At 41.8% G+C, this 16,093-nt stretch overlaps 1 protein-coding gene, 1 long non-coding RNA gene and 2 pseudogenes across 2 annotated transcripts in view; 3 read left to right on the top strand and 1 right to left on the bottom strand.

Moving 5' to 3' along the window:
* The window catches only part of STARD9 (StAR related lipid transfer domain containing 9), a 119,158-nt gene that overhangs the window by 6,608 nt on the left and 96,457 nt on the right, over positions 1-16,093 (top strand). Inside the window, exon 3 of the mRNA XM_027775789.1 lies at positions 798-914. Coding sequence (XP_027631590.1) covers positions 798-914 — 117 coding nt within the window. The remainder of the gene's footprint in view (positions 1-797; positions 915-16,093) is intronic.
* Positions 1,809-3,507, top strand: LOC114009699 (uncharacterized). Its single transcript, XR_003551082.1, has 2 exons — positions 1,809-2,378; positions 2,743-3,507. It is a non-coding gene; the product is annotated as an uncharacterized LOC114009699 (long non-coding RNA).
* LOC102500091 (60S ribosomal protein L18a pseudogene) lies at positions 3,984-4,488 on the bottom strand (annotated as a pseudogene).
* On the top strand, positions 10,888-12,180 carry LOC102499952 (G patch domain-containing protein 11 pseudogene; annotated as a pseudogene).

The following is a 16,093-nucleotide window of genomic DNA, read 5'->3' as shown; positions in this document are numbered from 1 at the left end:
AGCAGGAGTTCCCCTGGGACAAAGGGCCTTTTATTCTCTGTTGACTCTGTGTATCTCTGTTGTCTAATCACTTCAGCTGCTTTGTTCTGAGAACTCATGTTTTTGGTTCTTAAGTATAAATCTTGAACAAGATCAAATTTTAAACTGCACACCTTTGTGGCTCTTAAGTTCCCTGTGATCAGGTATTCATCAAGAATCTCTTAGTCATTCTGACAGCCTCATTCTTCTGTAGTTTATGATGGCGAGGGCCAAGTCTGTCTTTCTATGTCCAGATTCTAAATTTAAAATAGTAATACAAAACATTTCTGAGAATAATGCCATTCTTTCCAGCCCTAAGCTTTTTCTCTACCTTGAGCAGTTGATTGCTCCTAACATGGTTTCTAATTCACCAGGGATGGATACTCCAGGGACGTCAGTGATTGGAGCCTGCCCCAGGGGCTGAACTACTCATGCATTCCCAGTATCTTCTGCAGAAATACTTGGAGAAGAAATGACAGTGATAGGAAGATGACCAGAGAGGAGGAGGCTTTCTCTCCCAGGCTGTCCTATGTCTCATATGGTTGGTTCATGTGTAGACAGATAATGGATACCGTAATAGGCACATTTAGTTCTCTGGGGCTTTGTTTGTATTTCATGAGATGAAGACAAAGGTTACTTTTTTTTTTTTCCCCAAATAGATATAAACATTCTCATGATCAATCTAGGTCTCTCTAGCTTTAGAATAGAGTGATTAAATGCCACTGGCAAGATTTCACTACTATTGTAGAGAAGACATGGGATCCTATATTTGTTTTCAGGTGGACAGTCGACCAGATCGCTTTGGGGACTCCCGGGAGAAGGTTGTGGCATTCGGTTTTGATTACTGCTACTGGTCAGTCAACCCAGAAGATCCCCAGTTTGCATCTCAGGATGTGGTAATGTCATTTGTCATTTTTTCCTTCACTCTCTTTAGTTCTTTATTTTTCTTTAAAATGTTTATTGTAAAGATGCTTTTCAAGGTTATCATGGTTCAGGGACCAGCAGTTAGCGTAATGGCTATGTCGCTAGACTCCCACGTAGTCGACCGCAGTTCGAATTCTAGACCTGGTGGCTTAAACTCACACTGGGCGTGTGTGCGTACGTGCCCAAGATCCCGAGAGGAGAATGGAGGAGAAGGGATTGCAGTGTGGCCATCCCTCCAGGGGGTGATTTCTCGCTTTCTGTCTCTCCGTCTCTATCTGGTGAGAGTACGCGTCCTATAGCAAACACCTCTCTATAAAAAAAAGGAAGAAACTGTCATACATCAAGAAACCAGTGCCCTGTTAAAGTAATGATTTCCTTGATAGGATAAAAAGAATGTAGAAATCTCATTGTGTATTTCCTCAGTACTTCATAACTGGATAACTACTGGGAAATTAACATGGAATCTGGGCCTTGGCTATTTCTTACATATAACATTTTGGTTGAAGATTAATGATCTTTTGGTTTGAGAAATGGTACCAAGAGGCATCAGTTTCAGAAAGAACAAAGGTGGAAAAAGACTACTTGCTTGGGGCATAGAGGTTGGCTAGTGTCCATTTAAACATGGTGCTCAGCATGATTTAGGTGGGCACAAGTTAGTTTACGTAGTATTCTGTTCCTGTGTCAGTGAGTGGGCTCACTTCAAACTTGGTCTTGTATGAGCAGAAGGAACTGGGAATCCTGGAGGCTAGTATCTTCTTTGAGTGTTAGGATTGTCCATATGCTCCTAGGCAGAATATGAAGGGCTCAACAGCTACATAGCCAGCTTAAACGTATGTATGAGGTGGACTCTATTGATCTGCTTTCTGAGGTTTGAGAGGATCCGCTGAGCCTGTTGGACACCCTTCCTCTGTCTTGTATTTTTGCTGAGCTCTCTCAAGTTTCGAAGGCAGCAGAAGGTCTCGCTAGTGAGTCCACAGGACTTCTTTGTTTCTGTGAAGCATTGCTGTGGTTTGCAGTCAGTCTCCCCGATGGCCAGCAAGCCTTACCTCATTCACTTCTATGACCATGGATGCTAGCCCTCATGTTGGCAGCACCCCAGTACCCACTCTATGAAAGTCCATTCTTAAAGTTAGAAAAATAATTTATTTGGCTTTTCACAACTTAGTATCATACATGTATAAGAGAAGAAAAGAAGACTGTAGGAATATGTCCTTGGAGATACCATTGAAAGTGGAAATATTTTGGGGGCATCCTGGACAACCACTTTCTATCAATCTGTGTATCTTTGAATAGAGTCAAAATATGTCTTTGCAAAGTATTTTAGTCTTTTGTGAAACATTTTCTAATTATGCCAAAGGGACAACATTAGCAAGTCTGACTGAGTCAAAGGAGACAATACTGATTTTCTGCCGAAGCGCACTTCTGAAGGTGATTGGGTAGGTTTAAACTGTGGAAATGCAGTTCTCTCATTCATCCCTTCTGATGGATCATGGGGAAACTAGACCCTAGACCACTGTTGTCCATTCATCCCTTCTGATGGATCATGGGGAAACACTGTTGTATTGGTGGGCCCTTTCTGTTATAATATGAGCATCTCACCTTGCTGTCCCAGTGTGCTGTAGATGCTCAATAGAAAAGAATAGTATGAACTTTACCTGGCCCCTACTAAGTCCTCTCTGTCTTTTGGAATATATGAGGACACTGGCAGGTTGAAGCTTGTCTTATGGCCCTTGGTTTTTATCCCAGCACTCAACTCAAGTATGTGAGGTATCTAGTTACTGATATTTGTAACCGTTTCAGGAGATCCTCCAAGAAGAGCCAAGAAAGGAACTGATTCTTAAGAGACGATGGGGCTCCTATAAGCAGTTGTGATTGCATTTATGGGATAGAAGATAGTAGTCTGGTTTTTTTTTTTTTTTTTAACAGTTTGCTTGTTTATTTATTTCCCAAGAGGGAGACAGAGAAAGACACTCTCAATAGGTTCTCTCACTATGATCCTTCCCCACAGATTTTCTCAGCCCCTCAGGATCATGAGGGTACGTCTATGTTCTTGTCAGCCTGGAAACTGAAACCTGATCTTCTACATGGTTTCCAGCATTGCAGGGGATTGTGCTACTACTGTGCCACTGCACTTGGGCAGACAGTGTCTCTCTATTAAAAAGTGTGAGATTTATGATGTTTTAGACCTTCCTGACCATGACATATGGCTATTCTGTATGTGAGAAGAATGAACTACTTTGTGTAAATTTGATAAATGAATAATCTTGGAAGGAGTGTGTTTGTTAAAATGACTATCGCTCTGGGGGCCAGCAGGTGGCGTGGTGGCTAAGGTTCTAGACTCCCACATGATTGACCACAGTTCAAGCCCCATACCTGGCAGCTTGCTTTCTCTCTCTCTCTCGTCAAATTGAATAATAATAATAATTTAATTAAATGAAATAATTGAAAAAATACAACTATAGCTATTCCAGGGGTTTTCAAAAACTTCATGGAAAATGTGTATTATGAAAAACTATGCATTTAAAAATTTCTTGTGCCAAAAATAAACTTGTACTCTTAATTCCATTTTCTACCAATTTTTTGAAGTTCCTTTGTGTGTGTGTGGGTATGTACACATATGTATACATACACACAGAAGTTCCTTTGTGTGTGTGTGTGTGTGTATGTACACATATGTATACATAAACACATAGTATTTTTGTTTGTTTGTGGGTTTCTTTTTCCTTTTTTTTTTTGGAGAGGTTTTTACTATAGGGCGTGTGCGCTTGCCAGAGAGACAGAAAGCGAGAAATGACCCCCCAGCGGGGATGGCCACGCTGCAATCCTTGTCCTTCATTCTCCTCTCGGGATTTTGGGCTCGCACGCACACGCGCACGGTGTGATTTTATGCCGCTGGTCCGGGACTCAAACCGCGGTCGACTACATGAGAGTCCAGCGGCATAGCCATTACACTGACTGCTGGTCCCTGTTTGTGTTCTTTTTTTCTTTTTTTTTTTTTGGCTGGTCGGAATTTATTTGGGTCGCCCCTGGGGGCCCTGGGACTAGAAGAGGATGTCAGGCCTTTTGGTGGTGAAACGAGGCTTGTGCTGGCGCTGCAGGACCGGGTGGGGCAGCAGGAACTTGATCTTGGAGTCCTGGAACTGCATGACTGCGGGCCGGGCGGCACTTGCTGACCGCGATCTCCTCCACCTTCACGATCTGGATGGAGTGGGCGCGGGCGCCGTACTGGGCGCCCACATCACGGTAGCACTGGGTGACAGCGCCGGCCGTGGTGAGGGCCCGGTATTCGCAGTACATGTGCGTGCCGCTGCGGGAGTCATAGGACAGTCACCGGCAGCGGGGACTTCTCAAACACCTGCCCGCGATAGACAATCTACCCGGGCGACTTCTTCTTTAGCTGAGACACCAAGTACTAGAAGCGGGACTTGGCGACCACGTGGTTCGGGGCGAAGGTGCGATGCGGGAGAGGGGCGGCGTCCTGCACTTGGTGGTGGGCAGGCAGCGCCCCACCATCTTGTACTCCCAGAGTGTGCCCGAGGCCTTCATGGCACCTCTCTGCTCTCGCCGCCACTTGCAAAACGCCACACAGATAGTATTGAGTCGGAGTTTAAACCTGCTGTGAGTCTCATATTTTACATTTATATGATTTAATTATATAAAAATAACTTAGTGGAAGCTCACAAGGCCAATAAAGAGAATTCATAAATGTGATTCTCAGTTGCCTGATTTGAAATTCAGTGGAAAGATCAAAAGGGATCCAGACAGGAAGCCTGTGTAGAGAGATAAAGCCAGTGTCTCCTGAGGCTTATTTTAGAGTGTTTATTGTCTGAGTCCCTCAACAATCTCAAGAGGAGTCAGAATAAGAGAGAGAAAGAAGAAAACCTGAATCACAGGCTAGAGTAGGGCCAGAGGCCCCAGGATGGTGGGAAGACTCCTGTCCACATGATGCAGTCAGACAGCCTCATTGCTTTAGCACAGGAATTGGAGCCCAGACTTAACCTAAATCACTGTGATTCTGAGGCACCCAGGCAGAAGAGAGGCAGAATGTTATAAAGTCTTAGGACTTGAGATGGAAAGAATTTAGATGTTATCCAGTTAATCCTCTTCACAGCATTTGTGATTACATTTGGGGGCAAGGATTGGTCTTATTGAAGTATAATTTAGATACAGTAAAATTCATCCTTTCAGTGTACTGTGTATAGTTCTATGATTTTGAGAAATGTGTATAGGTATGTGTAGGCCCATTCTTAAGGAAGCCAGATACCCGAGGATAACTCACGCTGCAGATCCCCACAACACCATTCCTGGTAATCACAAGATGGCTGCTGTGCCGCATCAACTGATAATCATCTCTGCTTACCAGAACCGCTTTCCTAAAACTGTATTCCATGGAGACTCACCTACAATTGCAGAACTGCACGAGACCCACCCTTAATCCAACCCTGAATAGAATCTATGTTCCCTATTGTTAAAAACTTTATGAGCTGATAATTGAAAAAAAAAAAAAAAAAAGAATTGCTGGCCTAGTAAAATCTACCACAAGGACTGAGAAAATTGCCCCCAAAATGGGAATAATCTATAAGAAATACTATATACTATCAAATGTCAAAACATCTGGATTATTGGTATCCCAGAAGGGGAAGAGACAATCTATTCCATGAAATCCTGGAAGAAAACTTTCCAAACCTAGAGAGGCATTCAAAGATCCAGTCCCAATAAATATAAAGGAACCCCAATAGAATCAACCCAAGAAGATCTTTTCCAAGACACATTATAACCAGATTGACCAAAACCACAGACAAAGACAAGGTACAAAGATTGGCAAGAGAGAAACATCAAGTTAATTTGAAGGATATCACATCAGGCTGACAGCGGATCTCTCATCGGAAACAATGTAAGTGAGGAAATGATGGGAAAATATATTCAAAGTGTTAAGGGAAAAGCAATCGCAACCAAAAATACTGTACTAGACTCTCACATGGCTGACCACAGTTCAATTCCTGGACTTGGTGGCCTGAAACTCACATCAGGTGCATGTGTGTGCATGTCCAAGATCTCTGGAGGAGAATGGAGGAGAAGGAATTGCAATGTGGTCATCCCCTTGGGGGACAATCTCTCACTTTTCCTCTTGCTGTCTTTGCCTGTCTTGTCTCTCTCTCTCTCCAGTGAGTGCACGTGCCTTAAGGCAAAAATCTCTTTTTTTTTTAAAAAAAAAGTTTCCAGACCCAGCCTCCACGGTGCAGTCAGTAGGGTACTTAAACTGCATTGCTGGACGTCACATGACTGACTGCAAGTTCAGATTCCTGCTCTGGTTGACTTGAAACATAACCAGGCATATGTGCACATGCCCAAGATCCTGATGGGCCGAAGGGCTGGGGAAAGAGGACTGTGGCATGACTAAGCCCTGTTAAGGATGCTTATCTCCCTCTCTCTTGTGGATATACACGTGTGTTCTCTATAATGAATAAAATAAATACACTTTTAAAAAGAAAACTATCTCCAGACATTGCCTACTAACCTAGGCCAGCCCCCTCATATTGCATATATAGCCACGTAACTTATACGGGTTTGTACAGGTAGTTACTGCCTAAGCAGGACTGGACCCATGCTTCTTTATTGTATGATTTTTACCTCATTTTACATTTTACAGCCTTAAAAGATATATTCAAGGTGAAAATTCCTTAGTGCTTTGGCACTTTCTGGTTAATAGTAGTGACATGCCTGAGTAAATAGATCAGGTGTCAACAACCACGGACCCCTGGAGGACAAGTCACCTAATGCAAATTCTACCAAGGGGCAGCTTTAATATTATTTATTAAATACTTACTGAAGTCCAGATCCCATTGTTTGCCATTTCATTTCCTTTTTATTAAATTTATATTATTTAATCAATTTTATTGATAAAAAAGCTGAGGCACAGAAAGGTGACAAGACTTGCTCTAAATCACGTAGCTAGTAAGTGGTAGAGAAGGAATTCAAACCCAAGACTGTTCAACCATAAATTGTATTCCATTTCCACTAAATCTCACTGACTCTCAAAGTTAAAAAAACAGGGACCAGCAGTTGGTGTAGTGGCTATGTCGCTGGACTCCCATGTAGCCAACCATGGTTTAAGTCCTGGACCCGGTTGCTTAAACTCACCCACCCTGGCAGCGTGTGCATGTGTGCCCAAGATCCCGAGAGGAGAATGGAGAAGAAGGGATTGCAGCATGGCCTTCCCCCATGGGGGGGAATTTCTTGCTTTCGGTCTCTCTGTCTCTTTCTGTCTTTCTGATGAATGTACGTGCCCTATAGCAAAAACCTCCCCCCCAAAAAAAACAAAAACAAAAACATTTAACCTACTAGTGACCTGATGCCTCTTTATACATATCTGATTTAATACCTTTGTTATCATGAAAGGTAGATTTTATTCCTCTTTTATAGTTTATGAAATTCAATTTTAGAGAGGTTATGTCATCTATCAAAGTCACACACTAGGAAGTGAGTTCTGGATTTGAACACAGGGTGATCTGAATGCAAAGTTCATATTCTTTACTAGTTTATGGTGAAAAAAGCAAGTGTGAAGGGGAGGGATAAAGGGGAAAAAAAGATGGAAAATTAGGGAAAAGTAAAGAGAGAAAGAGAAAGTGCAGTGATGGGGTGATCCTGGTATCACCAGCTTTCCCACTTCTTTTTTTTTTTTTTGGAGAGGTTTTCGCTATAGGGCGCGTGCGCTCGCCAGACAGACAGAGAGAGACATAGAGACAGAAAGCAAGAAATCACCCCCCAGGGGGGATGGTCACGCCGCAATCCCTTCTCTTCCATTCTCCTCTTGGGATCTTGGGCACGCACGCACACGCGCCCGGCATGAGTTTTAAGCCACTGGGTCCGGGACGTGAACCACAGTCGACTACGTGGGAGTCCAGCGACATAGCCATTACGCCAACTGCTGGTTCCCACCAGCTTCCCACTTCTTAAGGCAGGTTATTTTGCTTTAAATTGTGTTTTCAGACTTTGTTAATATTTGGGTTTGAAAGTGAAGCTTTTCTTCATAGTTGGCTGACGTATTAGCTTCTCAATTGACCTTCATATATATCTGAATTTCTGTTGAAGTCAATCTACTTTCCCTCTGATGTTAGGCCTGGATTTGAGTTCAGGCAGTCACTTGCTTTGGACAAGTTACTTAACTTTTTTATTAGGTTGTCGAAAAAGTCATGATGTACTTTTCTATGCAAAAATGTGTCACAAGGGACCAGCAGATGGCATAATGGTCACATTGCTGGACTCCCATGTAGTCGACCACGGTTTGAGTCCTGGACCTGGCAGCTTAAAACTCGTGCTGAGTGCGTGTACAAGCGTGCTCAAAACCCCAAGAGGAGAATGGAGGAGAAGGGGTTGCAGCATGGCCATCCCCCCGGGGCGTGATTTCTTGTTTTCTGTCTATCCCGAGCAAGTGCATAGGCCCTATAGCAAAAACCTCTCTCTTTTTAAAAAGAATTATTTGCTTAACTTTATTCATTCATTTTTAATGTGACCAGAGAGAGAGACACAGAGAAAGAAAGAAAAGGTGAGAAAGCAAGCCACCAGGTCTAGGTCTCAAACCATGGTTGGCCATGTGAGTATGTTCAGCACCTTAACCCCTATGCTACCCACTGGTCCCACAAAAATCTCTCTCAAAAAAAAAAAGTGCCATGAGTTTTCTGATGATCCAGTATATTCCACTTTCTTCAATTCTGAAATAGAGATACTAATATATACCTCAAAGGATATGACATAATTATGTAAAATACCCAGCTCAGTGCTTGGCACCTTGGAATAAAAAAAGTGGTCTCATGCATGCTGTGGCTTGGGTGCCTGTTCTGATTTCCATGATCATAATACAAGAGAAGCAAGGCCCATACTTTTTTAAAGAGATAAACTAAATTTAAAAATCTCTTTTTTGAATCTAGTTATGATCCTTTCAGACCAGCGTGCTCCACTTGGAAAACTAAACTAACATCCCTTCCTTCCTCCTGGGGAGGAACATCTGTTGGAGCAGGCGTACTCTGCTCAAGTGTATTGTGTTTGGGTGATTGTGTGTTTGTAAAACTTTCCATGAGGAAAGTTAGCTCAGCTTTGCCCACCAAAGACTGTAAGTGGTTGTTCAAAACAAATGCAGACTGAATCAACAAAAAGCATGCTCAAGAACAAAAGGCTACCCAGCTCTTTGTGGAAAGCAGTTGCTCCTATTCTCCTGGGAATCTTTATTCTAAAATGGTCTGCTATTTGGCTTAAGCACTTGTAGCTTTTCCAGTTTAAGAAAAAAATCATGTAAGCAAGAAGATTTTCTCCCCATAACCACCCAACCTGGAACTGAAATTATAGTAGTAATATGATTATGCTTATTTGGTCTCCACAATACACTGAACACCAAACAACACACAGAGAACATCATTGCCTGCTCTCAAAGAGCCCTGAGAGAAATAGGTAGACAGACAGAGAGTTAAACATTATTTGTTGTCTAGTTCTGGACTTGAGTGAGGATGTCAGAAACTTGGAGAGCCTTCTTCACAGGGAAACCATACACCTCCCACCCCGCCCCCCCAAAAATAAAAGATTTAAGGACTGCACTGCATAAACCAAGAGGAGAGCTGTCAGTGTAGCACACCTCATGTGCATTCTGCTTGTGATTATTTGATGTAGGAATGTTGGTGGACAGACAAGAAGACAGTGATAATCTTCCATAAATATAGAATATGATGTGTTTTACAGTTTATGGAGCATGAGGAACAACTGTCTTAATTTCCATTAGAATAAAGTAGAGGATTTCAGTTTGGTTGTAGAGAATTACATATAATTAGGCCATGAAGAGTAACTTGTGCAGAATTTTTAAATCCTCATATATGGTAGCTAAGTAGTTTGACTTTACTATTCCAGAGTTAATATTGGAAGAAATGCTAGAGACTCTTCATGATTGAGCATGTGTGCATGGGTGTGAGAGAGAAAGGAGCACCCTCCATAGGGCCTGGTCATATTATGATCCCCTTCCTCTAGACTTCCGGTCTGATCTTGGATACTCACAGCTGTGCCCAATATAATTCAGAATGACCAGGCTGGGAATTCAAACCACTGTTGCTTTATGGGATCTGGTTTTCTTGAGCAGTATATTACCGCTACACCACAGAGTTGGCCCTAAGATATTTATTTTGAAGACAAAAATAACAATTACAGACTTTTTATTTTCCTTCCTTTCTGAGCAGTCCAGAATTGTTCTTGAAGTAGGGAAATACCTGTTGCTTATTCTAGTGGTAGGGCCCAGGAACGGCAATACAAACGTCCCAGAATGGCAGGCAGGTAATGTGCTGCAAGTAGAATCCTAAGGAAAAGTCTTATTTTTTTAGTCCAGAATTATCCATGACTGTTAATCAAGACAAGAAGATTTCAGGCCAGCTGGATCCTCCATGGCCAACTATAAGGTATAAGTCTCAGACCTAGCAGTTTGAAAGGCATGCTGGGCACATGTATATGTGTGCCCAAAATCCTGAATGGAGGGAGAGATGCCTATTTTGAAGACCTCACAGTTTGCTTGAGTTAGAGAACTGCAGATGTCTGTCCATTTCTCTGTGCATCCCCTTTCACTGATGTATGTATGTGCTGGAGAACTGGGGAGTGTGTGGGTGTCAAAGCATTTTCACATGAATATTTACCGAGCTGTGTACATTCCAGTTTCTTTCCAACCAAGTTGGAGACAGAAGTAGAAGGGAGAGATGTTTATGAGAAAAAGCTTTTTGTGCAATAATTGGAATGGGCTCTGCTGGCCTGAGTGGGGGAAGAGAAATTACCATGAGTGTTTCATTTCAGTGTGTTTCCTCTGCCAGCAGCACAGCTGCTCAGCTCCATAAGCATGGCCATGGACTGGATTTTAAAGGGATAAGGTCATGTTTTTGGCTTCATCTAACTCATTTTCCCCTTCTCTAGAAACTCAACTGTGAATCTGTATAGGGTAGCTTTCAGACTCATAGCAACATCTGAAGGACAGAAATCCTTGACTCTTAGGAGCTGGGACCCGAGAGCTGCCAGATACTATTGCCATATGAAATAGAGCATGGCAGAAGAGGACTATATGTCTGATTCCTTCATTAATATCCAAGATGATATCAGACCAGGATTGCCAATGTTAAGGCAAGTCCAAGAAGCCCATTGAAAAGAAGAAAAACAACAGGAAGCTAATTTGAAAAATAGGCAGAAGAGTTTAAAAGAACCAGAGACATGACAGGGTACTGAAGAAAGCACTAGGCTGTGGAAACAAAGGGTTTGCTTTGCTCCAAAAGATGAAATATAAAAATGGTCAGGCTCTTGGCAAGAGCAGAGGTGGTATTGTTGAACTGATTATTTTCTATGTCAACACAGAGAAAAGTGGCTTTGGTCATGAGACATTATTAAAATGGAAGGCAGAGGAAAAATCAGAAAGCTGTAGAAGAAAGAGTCACATGAAAAAACCAAGCTGAAGAGAAAGCTGCAGAGTAGTTTCGAATGCAACTTAAAAACAAGCAGGATGAAATGAAGTTAGAAGGAGATCTTAAAAGAAGCCAGTGAGCCTGTCAGCAGTTAGATACCCAGAAGAATATTCAGTTTCCCAGGGAAGCATGGTACTGGTTGAAGCTTGAAGAGGAGACTGAAGAAGAGAAAGAGAAAAAGAAAGATCAGTATGGAGATTAATATAAGTGAAGATTGAAGTATTCTGAAAAAATTACAAATATTGACTAGTTATTTAAGAGAAGACACCTGTACTGTATTTGGTGTGGAACAGCCTATGAAGATAAAGAAGACCTATCTTCAGATTGCTGGGACCAACTTCTGTAGGTCATGACTAAGAGATTATCAAAAAACTGGGAACTTGAACCATATTACTGTCTTCTCCAAACAGACAATTCAGCAGTTGGAATTCCTAAAATTTTTATTCTAGTAAAGGAAGAGGGCCTTAAAAAAAAAAAGAAGAAGAAGAAGAAGAAGAAGAAGAAATCCTTGACACTTAATGTTTGCTGCTGGTGCCGGTGCCTGTACAAAAATGAACACTGGAAATAAGAGAAAATTTTTAAAATGCAAAAGCTTGTTTGGATTTTTTTTCACCTGTGAGCCAAGGGTAACAGGAATTCCTTGAGATCTGAGCTAGACAGAAAGGTTATCAGTAGGGGAGACCTGCCTAAAATTTGATAGTCATTTGAAACCCATAGCACTCTAAGCATAAATTTGGTTTCTGAGACTGTTTTCCTTGATGTAACCCAGAAGTTCCCTTGCTTATATCTACAATGCTAAGAAATTGCATTACACTCCTGCTCTGTCCTTTACACTTGAGTTTGACCTGGGGTTGAAAGGCATTGTGAGTTAGTTGCTTTAAGTCTTTGAAAAAACTGATATACAAAAATAATTTAAACAAGAGACTCTAAAATAAAGAGCAACCTTGGGGCCAGCAGTTAGCATCATGGCTATGTCAATGGACTCCCACGTAGTTGACCGCGGTTCGAGTCCCGGACCTGGTGGCTTAAACTCACGCCGGGCAAGTGTGCGTGCATGCCCAAGATCCCGAGAGGAGATTGGAGGAGAAGGGATTGCAGTATGGCCATCCCCCCTGGGGGGTGATTTCTCGCTTTCTATCTCTCTGTCTCTCTCTGTCTGTCTGGCGAGCACATGCACCCTATAGGAAAAACCTCTCCAAAAAAATAAAATAAAATAAAGAGCAGCCTTATGAACAAGCACTACAGCATATAAGCATACACAGTAAATAGATAATAGTAGGTCTTTCCAAAGGAAGCCACTTGGTCTGCTTTGCCAGGTATTCAGTTTTCTTCCCACATACTTGCACAGTGAGCCTATATCCAAGTACCCTCACAGAACTGTTTCAATGGTCCTCTGTTTGGGGGAGCCAGTGCAGCTGACCAACAAAAGGCTCCTTCTAAATTCAGAAAGGAGTCAGAGAAAGTGTCAGGAAAGAAATGAGACTGGTTCTCTCTAGTTCTCTGCTCAGCAGAAAGCAAAATGGCATAAGTCTAAGTGTCAGCTAATTAGTTTATTAAAATATTTTGCTAGAAAGGCAAAATGAGCTGATTGCAGAAGTTCAAAAAGCACTGAAGAATATAATATGAAAAGTTAAAGAAGTACACTTCCCCATCCATCTCATTCTCTGCCACTATCTGCAGTTTCTGTCTCTCGTTCGTTCGTTATTTTTTTTTTTTAAGAGAGATTCTCCATGTACTCTCTGGAAAGACAAAAAGCGAATCACCCCCTGGGGGGATGGCCACAGTGCAATCCCCTTTCCTCCATTCTCTTATTAGGATTTTGGGCATGCATGCATACACACCTGGCATGAGTTTCAAGCCACCTGGTCTGGGACTCAAACCATGGTTGGCCATGTGGGAGTCCAGTAATATAACCATTACGCCATCAGCTGATCTCTGCAATTTCTTTGTCCTTCCGGGCATCTTTTTCTTATTCGTAAGAGGAATTAGCATATTTACAAAATTGATTCATATGTCATGGATATTTTCCCTGTTTATACTTTAGTTTTGACTCTCTTGTGGATTGTGTATATTTATAATGTCAAATTTATCATCTCTTCTTTGTGGCTTCCTGGCATGTTAAGCTTAAAAAGATTTTAACCATTCTGAGATTATAAATTATTCACCTTTTTTTTTTTTTTTTTTGCATAGGGTACATGTATTTGCTGGAGAGAGACAGGGAGAAAGTGAGAAATCACCTTCTGGGGGATGGCCATACCACAATCCCTTGGGTGGTGGGACTATTTTCTTGGGACTTTCGGCATGCATGCACACTCACCGAGCATGATTTTCAAGCCACTGGGTCTGGTATTTGAACCACAGGTGGCCATGTGGGAGCCCAGCACCTTAATTCTATGCCATCTGGTGTCCCCAGTGTGCTAATTTATCTGTTTATTTCTAATTACCAGAAGGTGTTTGCTCTCACCAGAGAGCCATTCTGAGGGAGAAAATACTCCATCCACAATGGGGATGGGCACACTGCAGTCCCCCACATAATCCCTTTTCTTCTCACTTTCCATTCTATTGGGATTTAGGACATGCATGCACATATGTCTGGCATGTTTTTCAAGCCACTGGAGCTGGGATTCAGACTGTTGTCAGCCATGAGTGATCCAATCTCTCTGTACAATACTCAACTGCTATGCTGTGGGGCCAGACCTGGATTTAACTTTTTTGAGAGACAGAGAGAGAGGGAAATTGAGAAAGTAAGCCGCCAAGTCTGGGACTCACACCATGGTCAGCCATGTGGGAGTCCAGTGCCTTAACCACCACATCACCTGCTGGTCCCAGATTTAACTTTCTAATATTTAAATATTTGAACTATTTTAAAAAAACTTGGGGAGTGAGGCTGGCCCTGTGTCTTAGTGGTTAACAGAGCCAGCATAATGAAAATGTGCTGTTGCTTCTAGAGTCTGGCCAGGCAATTTTTCTTTCTGGAGATGGGGTCTTGCTGTGTTGCCCAGGCTGGCCTTGAACTCGTGATCCTCCTGTCTCAGTCTCCCAAATAGCTGGAACTACAAGCACATGCCACTATGCCTGGTGCAGGTGATGTTTCTCTGTATTTTAAAGCCAAATGAAGTCAGTAATTGATTACTATGAAACATTTTGGAGCATTTCCGGTCGTGGGTGTTAGATATATCTAACATGGAGCTGCTTCTCGCTGATCTTTCTTAACTGCATTTTTGGGGACAAAATTGGCCTCATACTTTCTCTTCTAGCCTCTGTAGTCAGAATTGATTGTTACAGGATAGTGGCTGTAATTATGTTAATCACATATATTTATATAAGGTCAGCTTTTAGCAAAACATGGTCTTTTTAGAATCATGAGCAAGTATGGGGATGAAGAGGAAACAATTTGTTTCTCTTAGTTTTGTCTGCTTCTACTTGTTGGCCTCCTTTTCTCTTATCTTTCACATGTATCAACATCAAATGTTATGTTTCTCTTGTGAAAGCTCATTAAAGTCGTATAATATGCGATTATTCTACCTTGTCACTCACTTAACATGCATTGATTAAAAAATACGGCAAGGGTTGTGCAAGGCACTAGAAATAACCATTAATAATTAGGCCCCACATGGATCCTAAACTTTCAGAGACTTAAAATGAAGATTTTTTTGAACCTCTCCCTCACTCATTTCTGGTGGGTAATATTACCTGTCTCTTCCTTTCCATTTCTTTCTGTCTCTCTGTGTCCCCTTGTGTCTTTTAATTAAAAAAAAATAATTTTGAGGTAAAGTATTCTCTGCAGTCTCAAGCCCCTTTATTGTGCTAATAGGTGCCTCTCCCCGTTCTATTTAGGAAAGGCACAAACCCAGGCCCATTCCCACATGGATTCTGATTGTCAGCTGTGAAATACTGCTTTCGCACAGCGTGCAAGTGCATTACGCGGTTTTCAGTGATTGCTTTTTAAAATTAAAATCTAAAGTTGTTTTATTATCTTTTTTTGTTACTTCTTTTTATTTTATATTTTCTTCTTTCCTTCTCTTTAATTCTTTATCTTTACTCCTTGGCGTCTCAGCTTCTACACAGGTGTCTAGACAGGTCCAAGTGAATAGGATCTAACCGTCTGAACACAATTAGGGTCAGAATATTCCTCTATTCCTGCTGATTCTGATGCACAAAGACTGAAAATGGAACGGAAGAGAAACTGCAGATCACCTCCTCCTGCACGCCTCTGAACGCTCAGATTGAACTTCAGAAGCTAGGAAGAAACGCACCATCCATCAGATGACTCGAAATCACCACAGGGTCACAAGAAATATGGGAAAACAAAATACCTCTCCTCCAAGGTAAAATAATAACTCCTCTTCATCCTATGATAATACGATGAAATTCATGGAAATGTCAGATAAAAGAATTTAGAATTTTCATGGTGACAAAGCTCACAGAGATCAAAGAGAAGAGAGATAATAAACTGTCGAAGAGGCAGAAGAAAGGAGCTGAGGAGCTCCAGGAGTTAAGGAAATTCTTGCAAGATCTAAAAGAGGAAATTCACACTATAAAAAAGAATCAAATGGACCTGTTAGAGATGAAGGCTATAATACAGGAAGCCAAAACCTCCCTTGAAAGTATTAAAAACAGACTAGATCATACCAAAAATCGAATCTCAGTTGCAGAAGATAGAATTGCTGACCGGG

This window comes from Tupaia chinensis, unplaced genomic scaffold (genome assembly GCF_000334495.1).
Source record: "Tupaia chinensis unplaced genomic scaffold, TupChi_1.0 Scaffold000605_1, whole genome shotgun sequence".
In the NCBI taxonomy this organism is placed as follows: domain Eukaryota; kingdom Metazoa; phylum Chordata; class Mammalia; order Scandentia; family Tupaiidae; genus Tupaia; species Tupaia belangeri.
This window is presented reverse-complemented; position numbering and strand designations above follow the sequence as displayed.